Source organism: Rattus norvegicus, chromosome 18 (assembly GCF_036323735.1).
Source record: "Rattus norvegicus strain BN/NHsdMcwi chromosome 18, GRCr8, whole genome shotgun sequence".
NCBI lineage: Eukaryota > Metazoa > Chordata > Mammalia > Rodentia > Muridae > Rattus > Rattus norvegicus.
The window spans coordinates 58,153,559-58,176,508 of record NC_086036.1 but is presented as its reverse complement, the minus strand read 5'-3'; the positions used below and the strand labels follow the sequence as shown (position 1 = coordinate 58,176,508).

Here is a 22,950-nt window from a genome sequence, read left to right as displayed (position 1 = left end):
TAGTTCATGGTCAATTTTATCTTTTCAGAGAACCAACTCATAGATTTGTTAATTCCTTGTATTGGTCTATTTCTATTTTATTAATTTCTGTCATGTTTTAAGGTTTTTTTTTCTTCCCATTAACTAGATGTAGGTTTGGTTTATTCTTGCTTTCCAAATTCTTGAATTTGTCATTAAATCATTTATTTGTTCTCTTTCTGGTGTTATAACAGAATCTCCACAGATACATGGAATTTCTAGAGATTCTTTTCCTTTGGATTTCCAGCTTTATTGCATTGTGGTGATATAGACAACATAACATTTCTCCATTTTTTTCTGTTTTTTTTTTTTTTTGAGATTTGTTTTGTGTCCAAATCATGTCATCCAGTTCATAGGCCATTGAGTAGAAAGTATATTCTTTGTTGTTTGGGTAGAGACATTCGATCTTTGCTGTCATTTAATTCTTCTGTTTCTCTGTTAATTTTCGTCCAGATGATCTGGAGAAAGGAGGGTATTGAAATCACCCACCACTGCTGTGTTGTGGTTAATTTTTAACTTTACAGGAGGATGCTTTTTATAAAATTAAGTGAGTGGGAGTTTGCTGTGTATGTGGTTAGTAATTACATTAATTAGAATTGGTATCATTGGTCTTCTGATTAACTTTGGCTGAAGTCCACTTTTTCCAGCTATTAGAATAGCAAGACCAGCTCCTTGCTGGTCCTATTCGCTAGAATTTTTTTATGTCTTTCGCTCTAAGGTGGTGTCTGTACTTGAAGTTCTGATGAGTCTAATCTGTAATAATTGTGTTATTACATTATTATATATTACCATGTATTTGAGTCAAAATGAAGAACATTTATCTCAGTTACACTTTATCTTATGGGCCTGGTAGTAATTTTCCCACTTGAGTTCATGCTATAAGAATTTCAACATTTCAAATGTTTTCTAAGAACATAGATAACCTGTAGTAGGCACTATCTGAGTCTTGTTTTCTGCCAAGGGAAAGTGCACAGCAGGGCAGACAAAGTATAACAGTACACCATGCTATAAGCATGCTTAACATGCCTTAACATGCTTAAGCATGGCCTCATCCTGTCAGGCTTTGCCTGGTGATATGTTAAAGTGTTTCACCAAAACTATTCTATTAGGATATGCTCACATCTTACATTGAGTTATTTTTGTTCATTTATACAATGAATGTCTTGGAATTCTAGTGAAGTCTACTTTACACCACACATTTGTAATTTCTAGAGTCTTTTTTGAAAAACTGGGTTTTGCTTACTGATGTCCACTCTTCCACTGTTTCACCTGTGTTGCCAGAGAGCCATTTGGTGATACTGCCAGTCAATTTTCAAGACATGAGAATTTTGTATATTTTGCTTGGACATATGCATGGCTTTTCATTAATCTAGACAGCAATGTCTCCATAATGTTCTCTTCTTTTCAGTTAGTGTCTTCTCTTATTGTAGAGAATATGCATCCGTTATTCCCAACATAGTAACATAAAACTATTTCTGAGACTGCCAGCTTCTCTGAACACACTTGGGATTCAGATTCATTCTCAGTTATATGTCCTTCTATAATTTCTAAATGCCATTAACTCTTTAGACAGTGCAACATATGCCCTAACATGATTACCCTACATTTTTATCTCATCTGTTGATATATCTACAAAGACTTTTTTAAAATGTGAATACGAGGAAGAAGAGAAGGAAGAAAGGATTGCTCATATGCCATTGGCCAAGCCTTCATAATGGCTGAGCATCTAATTCCATGGAAGATACAATCATTTCCTCTCTGCAGTAGCAAAGGCAGTAGAGGACTTTAGAATAGGAAAGGGGTGGTACGATGATGTCACTCGTCTGGAATAATCTCAACTTATGATATTATACCAGCACAATGAACAGTTAATACTTTACTGCAATTTGCCTGAAGGTTTTTACATGAGATAAAAATTTATGGAAGATTATATTACACCCGAAAAGGTGGTATTTGTTATAGAAGATGACACTGAGTGTGCACTGTTTTGCCATCCCAGGAATGCACTTTTCTGCCAGCCAAAGTCAGGAGCAGGAGCAAAGTGCAGCAATAAGAACAGAAATCAGCACACCTGGAGCTCTAATGCGATGTTAGTCTGCCAGGGTATGCCCCTAACAGCACAGAACTATTTCTCTGTCTCATTTCCCCCATTTGTTAAGTGAGTAGGAGGAGAATAATCCATAAGATCCTTTGCAGCTCTGACATTCTGATTCCATGAGTCGCAGAGAAGGTGGGTGACAGACATGGGCCTTCTGATTGGGTAGCAGTTGTGTGTGGGACTGTTCTGCAAAGCTGTGGGTAATTGCTTCAAATCTGGCTTTTAATATCCTATTGTTAGCATTTGATACTTTATATTCCACTTAGAGGGAAGAGGATTTTCTGGAAACACAGGGAAGTTAATTTGTCTTTTGTGTCAAAGAATTGAAAAGTCCTCAGTTTCTGAGCTGCAGATTCACTCTCCAAAGCTGTTAAGTAGAAGGGTGTGGGGTAGGGTTCAAAATACAGTGAGACTATGACCGACTGTCCTCAAACACAGACATCGCCATGAACATTGCCAGAGCTATGCAAAGTCCCTGATACAAAACATCATTAACAATAAATTTTCTCCAATATTCTAACGGGTCAGTTTGAAAATGCAGGGTTTTGCCTTATGAACTGGCAAAGCCTCTTTATAATGGATGGCACATTTTCATCTTCCTCCATGTTTAGTCTTCAGCACAAATCTATAAGGAAGGAATGTACTGAATATTTATTTCCATTTGATAGGAGGAGGGAAATATAAAGTAGATCTGGATCGATGGTTGGTGTGGTGGTTTGTTTGATTGACATGTTCTTCATAGACTCATGTGTTTGGATGTTTGGTCTCCACTTGGTGGCTGCTTGTGGAGGCTTAGGAGGTGCACACGTATTGGAAGAAGTATGTCACTGGGAACATGCTTTCAGATTTCAAAAGACTCATACCCTTTCCTTTTTTCTTTTTCTTTGGAGCTGAGGACTGAACCCAGGACCTTGTACTTGCTAGGCAAGTGCTCTACTACTGAGCTAAATCCCCAACCCACTCATACCCTTTCACGTTATCTTTCTACTTCCTTTCTGTGGATGAAGATGCGAGCGCTCAGCTTCTGTTCTAACGCCAGGCCTGCTTGCCCGCTGCCATGCTCCTTGCCACAATGGTGATAAACCCTTATCCCACTAGAGGTAAGCTACACCAAACCTTCCCTTTCTATAGGCTACCTTGGTCATGGTGTTTTATCACAGCAAAAGAAAAGTAGCTACTACAGAAATTGGCACATGGGGATGGGCTATTGCTCTGGCAGATCTGGCCATGACGGGTTTGGAAGATTCTGGAAGACTTTGGGACTTTGAACTAGAAAAGTGGTTGAGTGCTATCATCAGGCTTGAATGGGGCAGCCTAATAGGAGCCTGGAAGACATTGCTAAGAGCTATATGGCTTGTGGAGGTCCAGCTTGAGAAGTTTCAGAAGGAAGCAAGAACTTTAACAACAACTGGGGTACAGGCCATTACTATGATATTTTAGCCTCTGTTTTACCCTTGTCCCAAGAATTGCCCTGGAACTAAATTGAAAAATAACGAACTAATTTACAATTTGGAAGAGACTTCAATACAGCCTAATGCTGACTCTGTTGCATGGTTATTAGTAATCACTCTTATGTAGAGCTGCAATGAAAGAGAACAGTGGGCCAAGCAGGACGTAAAATACACAGTTTGAAGAGAAAAAGAGGACTAGGAAATGTCATGCTGGAGCCAAGGCTTGTGCAAGAAGAAACAAGGAGATTAAGGAGAAGCCTGATTCTCAATGTGATAAAAGGAAGTGTGCCCTCAGAGAAAGACGCCACCCAGCTAAACTCCTGCTTGTGAAAGAAAGGGGTTGAAGGAATATTCTACTTCTGGCCAGGCTTCATCCCAAATGGGCAGCCAGATCTGGCAGATACTCACATGGATCTTGTTTTAGAGTTATGAAGGATACTCACATAAAAGAGTAGTGGAATCTTCCTCTGTGGTTAAGGAGAAAAACTGAAGCCAGGCGATGTGTGGCAGGGCATTCCCTGAATGAAAGGTCATAGAGTGTAAGAGACCCTGAAAGACCTTTTTGTGACACTGTGAAAACAAAGCCTGGATTGCATTGAAGAATCCAATATGTTAAAAGTTCTAAAGTCATGGGATGTTGGCTAAGGAGAGCTGCAAGCAGGGTTGGGACTATCCCAAGACTGTAATATATTTTACAGGCAGTAAAACCATAAGGATGGAGTCATTGCAGCCCCTTGACACTAGATACATTTTCCTTAATGTTGTTTGGTCTTTGGTCCAGCATTTCTTCACTATGCCTCCTGCTTTCCTTTTGGGATGATAGAATGTATGTTGGAAGAATGGAATTTGCTTTTTGATTTAACAGGGGGTTAACAAATTAAAAGGTTGCCAGAAGTCTCAAAAGAGACTTTGGGCTTTAAAATAATGTTGAGGTGCGAAAAGACTATGGGGACTTTGAAACTGGAGTAAATACATTTTGCCTTATGATATGGCCATGACCTTATGGGTGGGAGCAGAACGTGGTAGTTGGAATGAAATGGCCCCCATATGCTCATGTGTTTAAATAATTGTTCTCCAGTTGGTGGATGTTTGGGGAAGATTAGGAGGAAGGATGTCACTGGAGATGGACTTATTAGTTTCAAAAGTCTCACACCATGTGAGCTCTCTCTGCTGTTCTGTTTGTGGGCCAAGATGGAAAATTTCAGCTGTTGTTCCAGCACCGTGCCTGTCTTCTGCATGCTCCCTACCATGATGACCATGAAGTCTTAGCCCTTTGGATCCGTAAGCTCCAAATAAACCTTTCCTTTTATATGTTATCTTGGTGATGGTGTTTTATTACCACAATAGAAAAGTAATACCTGTGGATTCCAGACCATAAATTGATACTTCTTCCTAATTCTGACTCTCAAGCTCTTTCTTGAAATTAAGTTCTCTCCAATGGGGAACATGGGAGTCATTTTTGTTTGGGAAAGAATTTTGCCAAGAAGCTTGATATTAAAAGCTAATAAATAGACTTATAGTAGTTATAAAAGGGGAGAAGAATGGTAATGGAGACATATAATGTTACTTAAGTCATCTTTGCCAAAGGCTTCTGGACTATGTGTATGATGATTATGTACATGCAACAAACAGAGTTCAGGGTTTCCCACCAGCCCACTGACAGTGGAGGGCAGAGTTTAGGTGAGGAAAGAATTTTGCACTTAAAAAATTACTGGCAACTGATTTTTACATACAGAAGAATACGAGGTCCTTTGAACAAGTGAGTACTAAACTCTTCTATTAATATCTATGAGACAGCTTAGTGATGCAGTCTTGTGGGTAGTAGAGAGAAAATATGAGTCAGAAGGACCACAGCCGAATGTCTGAGGCAGTCAGTGATGCTCTAAACATGGTCAGAACGGATAAAATGAAATAAGGTACAAAATATCCCTGTGAGAAAAGCTAAAAAGGGCCATTTATTGTTTGTATGACAAGGATAACAAAAAGGCCTGGTGACCAAATCATGCAAATGAGAGAGCAAACAAATAAGTTGTAAGGAAACACAATAATTAAACAAGCAATAATAATGAAAACCATACTTAATCTCCTATACTTAATCTCCTATTATTTCCCCTTATAGAAACATTCCCCACCAATGGGCCTTTTCTACTTTTCTGATTTCTCTGTATACTTTGGTTATATACTCAAATTAAAGAGTCAGAGCTCAGATCCAGAAACAGAGAGAACATGGGGCACTTGAATTTTTGGGTCTGAGTTACATCGCTCAGTGTAGTGTTTTCCAGTTCCATTCATTCACTTTCATGATTTGTTTTTACAGCTGAACAGAATCTCATTGTGCGTATGTACCACGTTTAGTTTTAGTTTCTGAGCTACTGTAAACAGAAAGACAATGAACATGTTGAAGCAAGTATCTTTGTAGTATTATATTGATTCCTTTGGGTAGATAGCAAAAAGTGGTATAGTTGGGTGATGTGGAAGGTGCACTTTTAACTTTCTAAGGATTCTCCACAATGATTTCCATGGTGGTTGTACCAGCTTGCAAGCCCACACTACAGTAAATAAGGGTTCTCCTTTCCCTGAATTCTTAACAGCATTTATGGCCAGTTTATTTATTTATTCATTTAGCTATTCATTTGTTTCTCTCTTACTTATAAGGCTAATAGAACAATGGGAACTCGAACTAGGGGGTGGTGATAAGATGAATGGGAAGAAGCAGGGATAAATAACATTATTAGCATTGTCTACCATGATTTATAAATAGAAGTCTGAGTCTTTGTGCAGGTCAATATGTGCCCGTGTTTATTTGGTTTTGTTGTTGTTTTTGTTTCTTGCTGACTCTTTTCAAATAGAAGAAAACCTAAATGGATCTAGAAGAACATGCATTTAAAATTGAGATTCATAGTAAAAGGAACCTTTATTTGCTGTCTTTATTATTGTACTAGGTAAATCATGGGTGCCTCATAAAATCATCGAAGAATTCCAGCACATTGGTCTTCATGTTTTGGCAAAAGGATGAGGCCTACTAACTAGGCCCAGGTAGAACTGGAGAACTTCATCAAGTCAGCACCACTAAGTGTGTACTGTCCCTCAACAGACCCCCTAGACCCCTAGTCATTGCTCATGTGAAGCAGGGCGGGTGGTTGAAAGTATAAAAGGTACACAAAGAAGATCCTGGGGTATGCTGAGCTTCCACAAGAAAGGAGAAACAAGCGAAAGAGAGTCCGCAGGAAAAAAGTAATTAATTATTGATCAGAGATCAGGAGCTGGGAGCAGAGAAGTTTAGAGAGCTCATATTGGAACTGTTCTTGGAGGAAAGATTAATGTTGTACCAGGAAGGAAATTGAGACAACAGTCAAGGTAGCCCAAGTAGGCCAGTGGTAGGAAAACCCACCAATGATTTAGAGAAAGCTCACCAAGCTTATACACCTACCACAGGAAGAGGAGGAACATGGCTGCAGTGTAAGAAATGAGCAAGAAAACAAAATTGAGTCAGACCTAGCAGGGCCTGTGTGTCTTTCCACCTTCAGCTCCCTGCAAATCACACCACACAGCTTAAGCTTATTCTGTCACAGCCCAATTCAGCTGGCATGTGCAGTTTAAATCTTATATGTCTGAGTGACCCACCATCCTCCTAGATGATAAAATGCAAAACAGAGTCTCTTTCTAAGCTATACTATACATCGTTCCAAAAGGGGAAAAAGGTAGAAAAACCTATAGAATACTGTGTTGTGAAGGGAAAAAAATCTCCTAGGATTACCAAAATGTGTGGTGAGCTTTATATTCAAACCTTTTGGAAAGTTGTGAAAACACTGTATTGACTACAGAGGCTTCCCAGGATGCTCTGAGTAATTTGTTGTAGTTTTGGGTGTGGCATCCAGGAGCAGGACTGGAGCCATCAGAAGTAAGCGAGAAGCTGTGAATGCCGAGACACCTTTCTAGAAGGTATCTTGTCTTTGTGCATCTTTGCTGAATCTCTACCTACAAGGATGTTGTTTGTAACTCTACTAGGAATGTAATAGCAAGATGGCGGGCGAGTGAATGGATGAACCAACGAGTTAGAGAGAAATTGACCCTGAGTTCTGAACCCAAGATCTGAACTTTCTTTCTTTCCTCTATTGACTCCTAGTGTTTGAGCCTCCTATTTTCTTGTCTATAACACACGGGGTTCAGTAGCATAGCTCAGGTAAATTTTATATAGGACTTTATCAAGTCCCATTATGGGAGAGTCATTGTAGACATTAGTGTGATGGAGCAATGGTCATGGTTACTTGCATATATCCCTATACTAGCACCTCCTTTAATCCAGTTTTGTTTTGTGTTGCCACACTTTTGAATAAGAATCAATTTGAGCGAAATGGTTTGTAAACCTGAAAAACAAATTTGAAAGCTAGTAAGTTGTAATTCTAGGACCAGTTCCACCCATAAGATTCATGTCTTATATTATGCCATGATACAGGAAAGTAAAATTTAACTGAACTTTGCAACAATGAGGGCTGTTCAAGCTGTAGAATTCCTGGCCTTCGATAATACTGAGATACCATGTGTTGGGAGTTGAACTAGACAGCTAATCATTGTAGAAGAGATCCTGCCCTGTTTGGTGACATAGTTTGGATGCTGAACATCTCCCAGTGGCTTAGTTCCAAGAACCAAGCCATCAGTTGATTTCTTTGAATATATTCCCCTTTCAGTAAATTGGGAAGAGTAAAGCCTGCCCAGAGATGATTAAGAACTCAATGTGACAACACATATAATGCATTTAGCTCAATGATTTGCATATAAGCCATTAAATATTATCTGGTAGACAGCCAATAATAGCCATGAAGAAGAGGTGCAGAAATGTATCCAGATCTGTGGATTTGACCAAGGTTTTCCTCAAACGCAATCTCAGGCATCCAATAGTTGTATGCTATTAAACTCAGGAATGAATTTCTCCCTCAAAAAAGTCTGAAAGTTGTAATTTTTCATTAGGTTCTAACCTGTCTTAGGGTTTTACTGCTGTAAACAGACACCATGACCAAGGCAACTCTTATAAAGGACAACATTTAATTGGGGCTGGTTTACAGGTTCAGAGGTTCAGTCCATTATCAAGGTGGGAACATGGCAGCATCCAGGAAGGCATGGTGCAGGAGGAGCTGAGATTTCTACATCTTCTTCTGAAGGCTGCCAGCAGAATACTGACTTCCAGGCAGCTAGGATGAGAATCTTAAAGCCTACACCCACAGTGACACACCTATTCCAACAAAGTCACACCTACTCCAACAGGTCCACACCTTCTAAGAGTGTCACTCCCTGGACTGAGCATATACAAACCATCGCAATATCCCAAGATGGACCACTAAGGAAAAGCCGAATAGCCCTGAAACATTATATCAACTGCAATACATCTCTAGTCACGGAACATTTCTTCAGCTCTTCTCCAGCCTTAGCTGAACACAGCAGCTGAAGTGGGCTGTGCTTTTTCCTGCATATCACTGTACTGTAGGAAGAAAACGGTCTGAGACTGTTTCATTCAACTCCCCCCACCCCCACTTCCTCAGAAACTCTGATAAATGATCACATGTTAGTTCCGGTGACTTGACCCTCATCTGACACTGCTAAGTGGTCATCCAGTTGTTTCCTTCTGCTTGACAGAAGCACTCTAATCAAAGTTATCAATTCCACACTCTGATCGAACACATATTCTTAAAACTCCAAACCATTAAAAACAGACCAGATGTCCCCTTTTCCCATAGTAGTCCCTCAAATATATAAAAACAAAGTTTATGATCTGAATCTTTTGTTCTGTAGACAGACTTCTCTGTTCTTTGGACACAATGAATTTTCCCACAGGAAAAAAATCATAGTATCAGCCTTCTTTTGAGCACATTCTAGTTTATTAAGTCCCTGCATAAGATGAAGCTTCTATCAATTCAATGGACCAGAGACCTATGCCACTCTACTGTGGGCTAAACACACATTTACACGAGACTCTAGTTTCTCAGTGGGTTTCATAGTGTGCTTTGGAGGCAATCCCTTCCTGAGCAGCTGCTCTGACTAAATTGAGAGGGCTGTGTCTTTGCCAAGTACATGGTGTAAGGGAACAAGTGCAGAGAGCCTGCCTTGTAGGAAGCTTATCTGCAGGTGGCTGCCAATACCTAAGCACAGATATACCAGAAGAAATCTCAGTCACCTTCCACAGGCTTCTTTTTCCTTGTCTTGAGACGGCACGGTTGGGAAATGTCAGCACTACAGGTGCTGTACCTCTAGTGTTATTCAAGAGCTCTCCAGCTGTCTCCTAGCAAGGACAAGAAGTTTCTCTGTGGTGAAACCCAAAGTTTAAAGAACTTTCTATTTTAGGATAATCTAGCACTTCAGGGCCACAGAGTTCTTCCTATAGGGGGCTTCCCTGTGTGCTGTGAGTTTAGCATCATTCCTAACCTCTGCCTGTGAACTGTCTATAGCAAACTCCAGCTTTAAGAACATGTATATTACCAATCCCCCAGTAAACAGAATTGTACTACTGAGCCCTCGTGGTTTACATGCATATTATCTCAGTTCTTAAGAAATGGATCTAGATTTGATCCTCGGGTATTATCTAGTTCTACTTCCTCATTTTACTGGTGTGGAGGCAGGAGAATGGCTGATTGGTGATAAATAAAATGTAGAAATCCCTCCTGATTTCTGTATTTCACAAGTGGTTTTCCACCCTACCGCATGTTAGAACTCTTAAAAACTTTAGATTTTTGCTCCTTACCCAGGTCAGTCATGCTAGCATCTTGCACATGCAAAACCCACTCTTGGGTAGTGTTTCAAAGCTCCCAGGTATCTCTAATGTGCAGTCAGGATTCAAAACCAGAACACCATGGCAAACTGTGTCCATTTTTGACCTTGGATGCTTCCTTCAGTTTGGAAATTTGAAGATGCCCAAGATAATAGTTGTCTTGGGCTTGCCCTGCACACAAATGTCATATACAACCCCTGTTCATTGTTGACATCCATCTCAGAAGGCTGCTACCCAGAACTCTGGTACCCTGAGGGTAAGCACACTTGTAATGTAAACAAGGAAAAAACCCAATACACACAGAAGGTGCTCAGCCTGTTTGACACGATTAACATGCTTCATGTAAGGTCAACGAAATGCCAACAGGTGATTGAACAACCAGAAGACATTCAATATTAAATATGCAATTGTTCAGCACAGGGCACAGTGAACTCAGTGACTAAATCTTATCTCATGCTGGTTAAACAATTACTTATAAGGAGCAGCATATTTAATTAATTCCTGGCTTTTATTTTAGCAGAGGAAACTCCACCTTTCCTATTTAAGAAACACTACTTATTAATTCATTCCTTGGAGACACTTATCAGAGAATTAGACAAAGGTGTTTAATGAAGATGTGGACGATGTTGTATATACAATTATAATGATACCCCCATTTATTGAATGCTTTCTATACAAGAGGGGTTGGGCTTAGCTCTATACATGTGCAATGTTACAAAGTCGTTTGGAGAAGGGTCTAATATCCTGACTTTACAAATGAGGAAACAAACCCAGAAACGTTTAGTGATATATTCCAGGTCATGTGGACATTAAATGGCAAGAAGCACATGACTGAGGCCATGGTCTACCAAATTCCGGCATCTGCGTCTATCATGTTACATTGGTTGGGATTTTTGGGGCTCTGTGTCAAAGCTCACCATCTGTGTCAAGTCAGAGGTGGCAATGTGTTCTATGCCACAGTGAAAAGAATAGGGTTTATCTAGCATATTGGTCCAAAAGTGGTTATCTTGGAAACAATCTTCAGCCATTTCATGAATAAATTTCTGAAGGGTGGGCATATTCTGCAGTGAATTCTAACTTGCACCAAGCCCCAAGTTTTGACAAGGTAAGTAGATGTCTTTGGAAGTTTCCTTCAGTGCTTTCCTGGTATGATGTCAACAGACCCTTTATTTTCTGAGAAGCTACTTCTTGTTAAGATTTTGGTGGGGTCAGCTTTCTGGTTTCCGGAACCAGTGAGACCCCAAAGAGATCAAGCACTGGGTTTAAATCTTTGCTGTCAATATTGTGAAATGTTTGATAAATGTTTACTGGACTTATTGAGAATGCATATATATCAAGAAGTGATATAAAAAGTTGAGCTACTTTTGAGCTGTGTTCTGTTAAAAAATAAGCATATATGAGCTGCAAAGTACAGTTTATATAATTGCAGTGCTTCTGCAAATATAACTGCCACTACATTTACACTGGAAACTAGTTCTGAACAACATAAAGGTGAATCTTAGCCAAGCACAATGGATCACACGAGTAATCCCAGCGTGTGGGAATCAGGGGCAAGAAACCAGAAATTCAAGGTCATCATTGGCTACATAGTAAGTTTAAGGCCAACCTGGGCCATTGTATAGCATTTTCCTTAGAGATTGAAATATTCCATCCTGCAAGAGGGCTTTAAGACAGATGGTAAACAACTAAAAACAACTTCAGGAAGTCACTGAAACTGAGCAGATTAACTAGGCTTCTCCTTCTCAAGTGTAAACAATAAAGACTGATGGCAATAACTCTCACGTAAGCCAAGCTACAAGGAAGAGTTTAAGACCAGTCTAGCAGAAACCAGCTGAGCTGCCTGGAAGGTTTAGAGCAACTGATTCTCCAAAGTGTTGAGCTGCCGGCAGGCTGTGCAGTGTACTCCAGATTCCCAGATTTTGTGAGCTGTCATCTATGCTGGGGTAGGTTTGGTGATGGAACTGTCCTTGAGTAACTTCTGTTCCTGTAACCCTTCACCCATTTTCCTATAATTAACCCCAGTAAAATTCATTGATTCACCAAGTTGGATTTTGGTAGTATCCAGACTTTGGTTGTCATGGGTTCATAATCTGGGGTTAATAGATGTGTGTTGCTTTTACTCAGAAAAAGTTTTGTCATATAACAGCTATGTAAAATTCTGTCTCAAAGGGTGTACTTTTAGGATAATACTTAATTATTCTGCTATATAAAGGTAGGAAAATGAATAATTAAATAAAAATCAAAGCAAAATTAATTAAATAGAAAGGAATAAAACAATACAAAGAATCTGTGAATCTATGAACTGGCATTTTGAGGAGATAAACAAGATTGACAGAGCCTTGACTCAGTTAGGAAAAAAGTGATGGTCTAAATAAAGAGTATCGGGATGATAAGAAAACTTCACAATGGACGCCAAAGAAACTCAGAATATTGTAAGGGAAGACTTTAAAAACCTATTCTCTATTACTTTAAGAGTCCAAAAAGAAATGGGCTAACTTTTAGATTCATAGAAACTACTATACTACAGTTAAGTCAAGAAACAATCAACAACTTAAAGAGATCCACAATAAATGGGAAATCAAAACAGTAATAAAAATTAATTTTTACAAAGCTTTAAATTAAAAAAAAGCCTCAGCCAGATGGATGCACAACAGAGTTTTAGCTGACTTTTAAAGAAGAGCTATAGTTAATATTTCTTAAATAACTAAAATGTTGAAACAGAGGGATAACTTTCAAATTTCTTTCTATGAAGTATCACTCTAATATTAAAACCAGGTGAAGACCGAATAAAAGAGGAAGGAGGAGGAAGAAGAGGAAGAGAAGGAGGAAAGAAAGAAAATATCATTGATCAACATAGATTAGAAATGTCCCCAATAAAATGCAAGCTGAATGCAGGCACATATCACAAAGAACGCCCACCACAATCAAGTTGGCTCTGTCTCCAAGACTCAACGATATTCAACTTATGTAAGTCAATAAATCATATAAACAATCTTCACAATACAAAAACCACATAATCATTTCAATAGCTACAGAAAAAGCCTTTGACAAAATCCAAATTCCTTCATAAGTTCTAGAGAGAGAAGAACTGAAGAGAAGACACCTCACCATAATAAACGCTGTGACAAACACACCATCAACATCATTTTAAATGGAGAAAAACTCAAAGCTAAATCAGAAAAATCAAGAACAAGAGATGGTTTCCACTGTCCTCCCGATTTTCAATAGAACACTTGAAGCACTTAGCTAGAGCAATAAGAAAAGGAAATTAAAAGGTTAAAAACAGGAAAGGAAGAAGTCAAATTATCCTTATTTGCATATGATATAATGTTATAAAGGAAAGCTTCCATGAGAAACTTGTAGAAGTGATTAACACTTTCAACAAAGTGGTGATGATTCAAAATCAACTTGCGAATAAAAAAAAAATCAGTAGCCATTTTATATACCAACAGCGAATACTTTGAGAAGGAGATCATAGGAACGCTGCCAGTCATCTATCCCTAGATAAAGAGCTATAGGTAATTTGTGGCTGCTAAGAGAGGGATGAACTGTATTCCAGGGACGAGTCCCCTGATAGGTTAGCTAAGATCAAATGGTCAGTCCTAAATTCATGTACATATGAGCAGTACTAGAGAGACTCAGCGGGTCATATTTATGTATATATGTGTGTATGCGCATGCATGTGCACACATGTGCACGTACATTGGTGGGTATATGCCATAACAATAAAAATTTAAAAAGAAGAGAGTTGTAGGAAAGCCATAATGAGTTTGAGAAGGAAAGAAAGTGATAAAAATGATGGAAAGATAATATGCATATATTAAATTCTCAAAAATTATAAATTTTACAATAATTAATTATCTTCTATATAAAAGTACACAGTAAGCCATGACAATACGTGACCAGGTAACAGAGATAGATGGAAGGAAAGACTTTATATTTTAGTGCCTCTAATGGGAATTTTTCCTACTCTCTTAACCAATAGCCCAATATGTTCATTTTTATTTTGAGCTATAAATTGTGCTGACCCTGAAGAAGATTAAGGGAGATCAGCAAGGGCATCCACATCCATCCTTGACTTAACACAAATTAAATTGACCTTGGCTCAATTCAATGAGTAAATGTTGACTTCGTTTGTAACCTCCAAGGTTCAGGGTAAAGGCCATAAAAATGTCACTTAAATGTCAAACACATTGACAAGATTCGTAGAAATCTCCTGGGATCTCAAGAAAGAAAATCTAAATTATTTGTTCATCTGGGGATGGAGGAATCTTCAACTCAAAAGTATGAAAAGCTTTATTATTATTGAAAGGAATTCAAGGAATTCTGGTAGGTTGAAGTCAAATGTTGGTAAGTGGATTCATGGTGAAAAAATAATGATTTTAATAGCCATACCTGGGTGTGTGAAAAATGTGTTGTGGTACATAATCTATCTACACTATAGAATATTCTTTTTTCCAGCAAATATACTGACAAATGTCTACATCTTAGGGAGTCCTTAGGAAATTAAGGAGACAATTGCCTGTTCTCTTGTATAGACAGTGTATTGGGGGTGGGTAACAGCTTTTAGAAAAAAATAAGTTTTGGTAATTGTTTATAAGGGAAACAAAAGGAGGCAAAAACTCCAAGGAATTTCAATTTTTTCTGCTTTGGTGGGGAAAGGATGGGGTCCTCATTCTCTTTTCCCCTCCAGTTTTCCTCTCTTTTTGCCCTCATGTTTTTTTCTACAAATCTGCATTTACTAATCCCATGCTTAAAAATATAGAGGGTTGATATACATAATTGATATACATATCATTTATACATATACATATAACATTATATATAAAGATTAGTATATATATGAGCTTATTTAAGATAGAGCTCTGGCCAGTAACACAAGTTGTTAAGTCTAAGAGAAAGATATATTGTACCCCTTTCCAGAGGAAACCCTTGTTTGCCTCCAAAATTGTAGTGTCTAACAGAACTTTCTCCATTCTTTGAAATATTCTACAATTGTATTATCCAATGCAGTAACAACTCATGTGGTTAATAAATACTAAGGATGGGGCCAATACCACCAGGGAAACAATGGTTTTTTTGTTTTATTTCATTTTATGAATATTAAAACGTTAATAGTCACATGTGATTCATAGTTACACCACTGTACAATATATTTGTAGAGACATGTAGACAGTGGAAAGCCATCTACCAGGAATGTTAGGACCAGATTATGGAAGATTATAGCCAAGAACCAAGCTAGGTAGCAAGTTTTTTGGAATTTGGATAAGTTCATCCACCATTCTAGGAACTGAGAATTGAGCCTGGTAGACTAGCCAGTTCGTCTCTAAGTCTAAACCATAGACAATTCTGTTTGTTACCTAGCTCTGTCTACTCTTAGAGCTATCTATGCCATGTAAACATGTATTATATTAACATTATATTATATTAACAAAATCAAATTGCCAAGGAACCTCTGATCAAATCAGTGTGGCTTGTCTCTTCCATTTGTCACCCAGTTATGGTGGTCACAGGGCAAAGCTATGTGTTCGATTCATGTTTCTCATCTGAACTGGCTTGAAGCATGACTCCCTCAAGACAAATTTTCAAAGACAGTTTTCTAGTACATTTTGTTAGCTAATATAAAGTTAATATTTACCCTTATGGAGACTTTATCAGAACCCAAGAACTGCAAGTATGTGTCATAACCCGCAGTCCTAAAATAAAAGCAAAGACATCAGGCACTGGGCATCCTTTCTAATCAGTGCAAATATAAGCTGGTGGATCTTAGAGTTCATGACACAGAAAATTTGTCTCAGTAAAATATCATTGTACTAGTCTAGCCTTGATTTGCTGAGTAGGGCCTGGGAATCTGCTTTACTAAATAATTAGATTATTCTAATGCAACTAAATTGTTGATTATGCTTCAGTTCATTCTTCTTTATAAATATGTAAGTCTGACCTGTAATATATCAGTTCTCCCTGAGTCACAGAAAGTGTATTAACTCACCGTAACATGGTAGAAGCTGAATCCATTTATGGAGACAGAGAAGACTCAGGCAATGTGGCCAGGAGTAGGCAAACAAAACTAAGAATCTATTTGACTTTGTTAGACTTGAGATTTTTAAGAGATGTGTACATGGGGTTTGTCCAGCAAGCAAATTTCATCTTCTAATCTAGAACTCAGAGTAGGCTATGGCTAAAGATAAAAGTCTTCCTTTATTTTAATCTTTAAAAGTTGGTGGCATGAGGAAGGTGGTGAAATTCATGAATGGGGCAGTCGCATGAGTGTTGAGAATAACATTCTGAGAACTGGCAAGCCCAGAGAGAAAAGGCTGAGTATGTGAGGAAATTAACGAGATCTGCTATAAATCAGGAGTAGGTCAGGAGATCACAATGTTTAGGAAAATGAATGTGGGAAGTGCTTGAAGAAAGAAGCTAAAATCTGTATAAGAGGTCAAGTAAAAAATGTGGTTTTCGAAACTTGAAACTTCTATTATTCTGTTAACCAAGGCTAAAACCAAAGCAGAAGATAGGAAGCTTCATTTGGAAAGAATACAATGAAGAATTGCTATCCAAAACATGACAGATGCACAGAAATCAATAAGAAAACCACATATACTTTAATGGCGGGATATAGAGAAATCAATCTCAACTGACTAAGACAATCTCCATGTTGGCTGGCTTTCATAGTGCTAGAAGGGACTGAGAAAGTTGCCAGGGGAGAAAAGGGATGAATAAACTTATCTAGCACAGGACTGTGTCCAAAATACATAGTTTGCAGGTATGAAATGATTAAATAATTAATAAAACATTATATAGCATCCTTTTGTATTTTAAAATATATTTAGTTTAAACTACTACTTAACGAATCATATGGAGCTATGGGATACTATGCCAGTCAGTGAGAACTTGATTTATTCCTCTTGCTTTGGGTGAGTAGAGAGAGACTCAGAAAAGTTATCTTGTAGTGAGAATTTTGATTTCTTAGAAAAACACACATAAATAGTATAAAGACCTGCTTTTGCATAATCCCAGGGGTGGGATATGAAGATGCTTCAGATTGTCCACAGCGACTGACTATGATTTGCCTCATGCTCTAGCAGGGGCATGATTTTGCCAGCTACATATTGTTTCTGTAATTGCATGATGTTGAGAGTTCTGGGGACTTTTCAGAGGGTTTATAAATGTTAGGGTCCCTAGAGATGTATGTGTGTGGGTCATTGGTTGTCTGTTGGTTGCTGTGCTCATGATTTGTTAAGTAGTCAAGCACAAAGAAAAATAAGAAAAAGTAGTTATTCTGACAGCAAAAATCAAGCTTGCCTCAAGGAACCTGATCAGCAGAAAGTGATCTAATAATAATCTTGCCGATTTCTGACTCCTGACTTTATTCAGGGATTGCTTTTCTTTCCTCTCAATTCCTTTTTCTCTAACTAGTGTTAGGAGGTTGAAAGGTTAGAAGAAAAGGGATGGAGAAGAATGGAAGAAAGAAGAACCACAAAGCAGCAAAAAGCCAGCTACAGCATCTATATAGTTTTTAAAAGGCAAAATCAAGACTAAAATTCAGACCTTGTGATTTCTAAAAACAATGCTGTTTGTACATGTCTAGTGATATACTTATAAGAAAAACTAACTACATTTTAAAACGAGTAGTACATTTTTAAAAAGCACTAATTTTAAAAGATTGACACGATAAGTCATCTGGGAAATGCAAATTAAATGAATGTTTTTAATTAACAAAATAATAAAAAGGACAATATTTGATATTGGTGAGATAAGCAATCTTCTTATACCCAATGATAAGAATGATAATTGTTCATATAGTATTGTAGGAGTCCATTTTATGGTAAGCATGTTATTAACACACATGTTAATAAAATATTTCAGTTTTGGTGCTATCTGAAGTGTCAGCATATACACAAAGAAATGTGTTCAAGGGCATGAAAATAGTGTAGTGTTCCAAAATCCTAAAAATGCATATGAGTCTGAGAGTAGAAAATAAATAAGACAGTTACACGGGAATGAATGTGTTCTGTTCATACATTCTCCAGTGGGATTGTGTCCAAATACATTATTGTTAAAGAATAAAACACAAGATCCAGAAAACAGAAAGATGTGTGGGTGATCATACCATTTATTTAAAATGATGAAGAAAGTTATGACTTCATATAGTTTTAGGAATGGGTATAGAGATACTAAGAAAAAGATAGCCAAAATGATATTGGAAATAGGGTGGCCAATAAAAGCCTATTTCTTTTTTGTTATTTTAACTTTATCTTTATTTAATTTGTCTACATTCCCTGACATTCTACATGAGAGATCTTTAAGGCTATGGTGATTTTTGAAGATTGCATTAAATAGGATGACTTGATCTGAAGAACAACTTTTGTTCATGCAGTCATCATTGGCCTAAATTTCTATGTGGCTCAGATACTGGATCCTTGGTATAGAGCAGTGAACCAAACAGGTAGATTCTTGTACCTGCAAGGCTTGACCTGTAGATGTAGTTTAGAAATAGATGTATTTTCTTTACATGGACGACTCTGATTTCTATACGATTCTCTTTCCCATAGAATAATGCTTAGTAACCTGTTCTTCCTTATTCCATGAAAATGTCTAAGGAGGACCTCATGGAGGGTCCATTCATAGCCCTCCAAACCAGTCTCATTGCTTATGCAGGTGACCAAAGGATCAAGGGAAAGACGTACAGTATCAGCAAAACGAACCATCTTCAGCTGTCCCAGAGTCTCCAGAGGTACTTTGCCATGGCAGTACCTGAGCTAGAAAGTCACCAACTTTAGAAACAACAGACATAGCAAGTCTGCTGCTGGAGGCACATACTGTTTTAAGTTGCTGACAACCGGCACTTAGGCAGTTTCCAGCTTCCATAGCTAAAGCTCCCGGCACTCACACACATTCTGCACACAATCTGTAGTTGGATTTTTTTTCCTGGTGGCACTCCCTCCATAATAATGAAGATAACAGCAGGCTGTCAGAGTGTCCTTCGAGGCCCTTATAGCAGCTGAGGCTCCAACACTGTGTCAGGCTGCCACTACAAGTGTGCACACACTGGGGATTGACGGTTCTGAGCAGCCTCTGAGGACCATTGTTTATATTTCATAGCAGTTTAAGCCCACTCCTCTTCTCTCAAGCATATAAAGGAAAATCCCTCAAGTCTCAGCTGCTAGAACAGCTCCATTTTGTCATCATCAGAAAAAGACATGTGCTCACTCAGTTACTGAATATGACTGAGGTACTGATCAACTCTGAGAAACGAAGATACTCTTGCAACATCAAGTATTCTTTACGTGAAAATAAACAAGTGTATCTATTCTGGTTTTAATAAATGATAAAATTATATAGACACAGAAAAGGAAAGAAGAAAAAAGTGCTTAACTCAAAAAAGGAAGTATTCCTCAAAAATCCTTATTGATCTCAGAGCAAAGAACAGCATATTATTGATACTCTTGCAACATATTATTGATAATTAATCTTTGCCAGGGGATGAAGATTCTGTGCCTATAACTTTTCACAGTTGAGAACAATTCAAGCTCATACATAAAGGCTCTCTGTGTGGGACAGTGCATCATGATGCTAAACTCCAGTGTCACTCCCACTTCCAGCAGCCTGTGTCGCCTTGTAAGTGCCTACCACCCAGGTGCTTCTAGGCTTCCCTCTATCTTCCCTCTGCTGCTCTATCTGCCTGGAATGGCTTCTTTTGACTTTCCCCCTTATCTCAATTTCTTACAAACTGCAGTTCTGTGGAATCTCCTCACGTGCCAAATCACTGTCCTTCCTTCTCGAATCACTACTGTAGATCCCCATACCCCACTGTACAATTCGCTTCACAGCATTTCCTACTGCACACATATTCGATTTATTTTAGTTTTATCATCTCATTTAGACTTTTTGGCTACTACTAGTACAAGTACTACTAGTTAGACTAATATTAGTACAATTAGTGGTACCATGAGCACACTCACATGTTATTTCTTATTGTCACAAAATAAATTAAAATGTAGTAGTATTATTGACATTTTTTATAGTCCGAGAAAAGTAAATGCAAGAAACATTATGAATATGGTTAGTAGGCACTGGAAGAATCAAAATCAAGTCTCTCTTGCTTTTTAAAGATGATGCTTCTAGCTGCTCCCTAAAACATTATCTGTGAATAGTAGTGGACAGCACTTACTCTTTCTAAGAGCTTACTGAACTCAAGGTCTGCACTATAAATGCCACACATATTAGCTCACTGGATGTTCACAAAAGCCCTGGCATCTACATAGGTTACAATTCCAATATTTAACAAAAGGGCAATTACGGCTTAGCACTGTTAGTGATCCAAGGTCAAAGAACTATGGGTATGAAGTTAGTCTCCCAACAGAGCCCAAGTTCTTCTAATTGAGTCCATGGTTAGATGGCAGAATGGACATGAATCTTGGGAAATGCTGTGCACATTTTCAGGACTAACTCCCTAGAACAGAACTGCATCCCAACCTGCTGAGCGATGCAAACCAACCAGAGTGATCCCCTCCCTAAGCACTCACCTTAGCACATGAGTGGATCCATTAATGGTTGTGGTTGAACAGGGGACAGTCTGGCCCAGAATGGGGGGTCTTTTGTAGCGCTCATCATCACAGCAGAGGATGATAAGGAAGGCACGTCTGAAAGACTTATTCAAGAAGGCATAGAGAAAAGGGTTCAACCCTGAATTGATATAGCCAAGCCAGAGGAAAGCAGTCCACACCTTCTCGGGCACAGTGTAGTCTATGAAAGGGTCCACAATATTGGTGACAAAGAAGGGGGCCCAGCAGAAACAGAAGCAGCCCATGATGACACATAAAGTCTTGGCTGCTTTGGTCTCTGTCCGCATGCGATGTGTGCTGTGCTGGTCAGCTGTCTGGGGCCTGCTTTCAGAGGTGGCTCCTGCCCGTTGTAACATCTGGATCTGCTGGGCATGCTCCTTAGCAGTGACATAGATACGGTAATAGGCCAGCACCATGAGGAGAAACGGGATGTAGAAGGCCACCACAGAGCAGGTGATGGCATAGGGCTTGTTGACCATGAAGACACAGAATGTAGAGTTAGAGTTGTGGTTGAATTTCCTTTTCTCTATCTGAGAATGGGAGGGGGAGAGAGGGGGGGTGGGAGGGAGGGAGGGGGGGAGGGGAAGAGGGAGAGGGAGAGGGAGAGGGAGAGGGAATGAGGGTGGGAAGACAAATGGGGAGGAAATGGTTAAAAAAATGTAAGCAAAAGTGAAGAAAACATAGGACAAGAAATAATGAGAAGAGAAGGAGAAGAAGAGAAAGGATCCGAGAAAGAGTGAGAGAAGGGGAAACAGGAAAGAAAAATTAATGTTTATCATTAAAGTCTTATGTTTCTTACAAGTCTATAGCACACAGGACTTTCATGGTAGAAAACATGTCCCAGAATTCTAGGAGTTTATCTGTGTGGGGTCTCAGAAGATATAGTCAGAAATCATTCTCAATTCTGTCTACCCAGTCTTTCTTCATTATCTAATTGTACATAACATACAAATATCCCTTAATAAGATGTCTTAGGTCAATACTATCAAATATGCTTATGATCTGTGCAGATTCTGACCTCCATAAAGATCAAGTGCATCAAAATCACTGTTTCTTCATTTTTTCTTTTTCTTCATTTTAGACACTTTAAAGAATAGCAAGTTTGTTAATATTTGAAAAGTTCACCCTCTATCATTCTAATCTCAGATCTCTGGGGGATGCTGGACTCTTTCCAGAATTGTTTCTTTGCTTACTGAGTGGACTGATGAAGGTTTTTCCGATGTAGAAAGTACAGTATCCAAAGTACTGATATTAAGAAATGAGCAAGAGAGGCTTTAGACCTTGAAAGAAAGAAAAGGTGGATATTTCAGAACCATGGAAGATGTAACATTGCAGTTGTCCAATTGCTCATAATTTTACCTACTAAGGTTTTACTTCCTGTGGTCATCTAGTTTAAACACTGTATAAATAAGAAATCCCTAAGTTTTAAATTGTGTGCCACTTAGAGTAACATTAAGTAATTGTACGCCACCCTCCTCTGTCTCATGTAGGGGCCGAATCACTCCTCTGTCCAGCATGCCTGCATTATATGTCACACAATCATTTATCACCTAGTAGCCTTCTCAGTCATCAGAATGACTATTGAGGTACTTGTAGTCAAGTCTGCCCTACTGTACTTAACAATGGCCCAAAGCACAAGACTAGTGAAATTTTATGGAAGCATGTGGTTATAACTGTTCTACTTTAATGTAATTATTGCTATTGATCTTTTTCAGACAAATAGAAATTTTCCATGTGTGTGTATAAGGAAGTATTGTAAGTGTATGCAGTATGTATGTACTGGTTTCAGGAATCCCTAGGGGTCTTGGAGTGTTCCACCTAATGGACAAAGGGATGTGTATCTCTTCTTATTTTCCTGCTGAATCCACTCCATTTATGTCTTATCCTAGTCATTCCACTCAAATTGTCATTATGAAAGTTACCAAAGATTTCCGCAAATCTAACACTTACTTTAAATCAGCTATTTAATGTATTGGTATTCTTAGGTCTCCAAGCCTTCCTTAAAAATACATATTTTGTTGAAATAAAATTCAGCACCCCAAATATTAAATGTATATG

The 22,950-nt window shown here is 38.4% G+C and overlaps 1 protein-coding gene across 3 annotated transcripts in view; it reads right to left on the bottom strand.

The window, feature by feature from the left end:
- Nucleotides 1-22,950, bottom strand: part of Htr4 (5-hydroxytryptamine receptor 4) — a 185,051-nt gene that overhangs the window by 44,819 nt on the left and 117,282 nt on the right. For all 3 annotated transcript variants that reach the window (NM_012853.2, XM_006254793.5, XM_017600859.3), the window contains exon 6: nucleotides 20,854-21,422. In NM_012853.2, the coding sequence (NP_036985.2) occupies nucleotides 20,854-21,422 (569 nt within the window). The remainder of the gene's footprint in view (nucleotides 1-20,853; nucleotides 21,423-22,950) is intronic.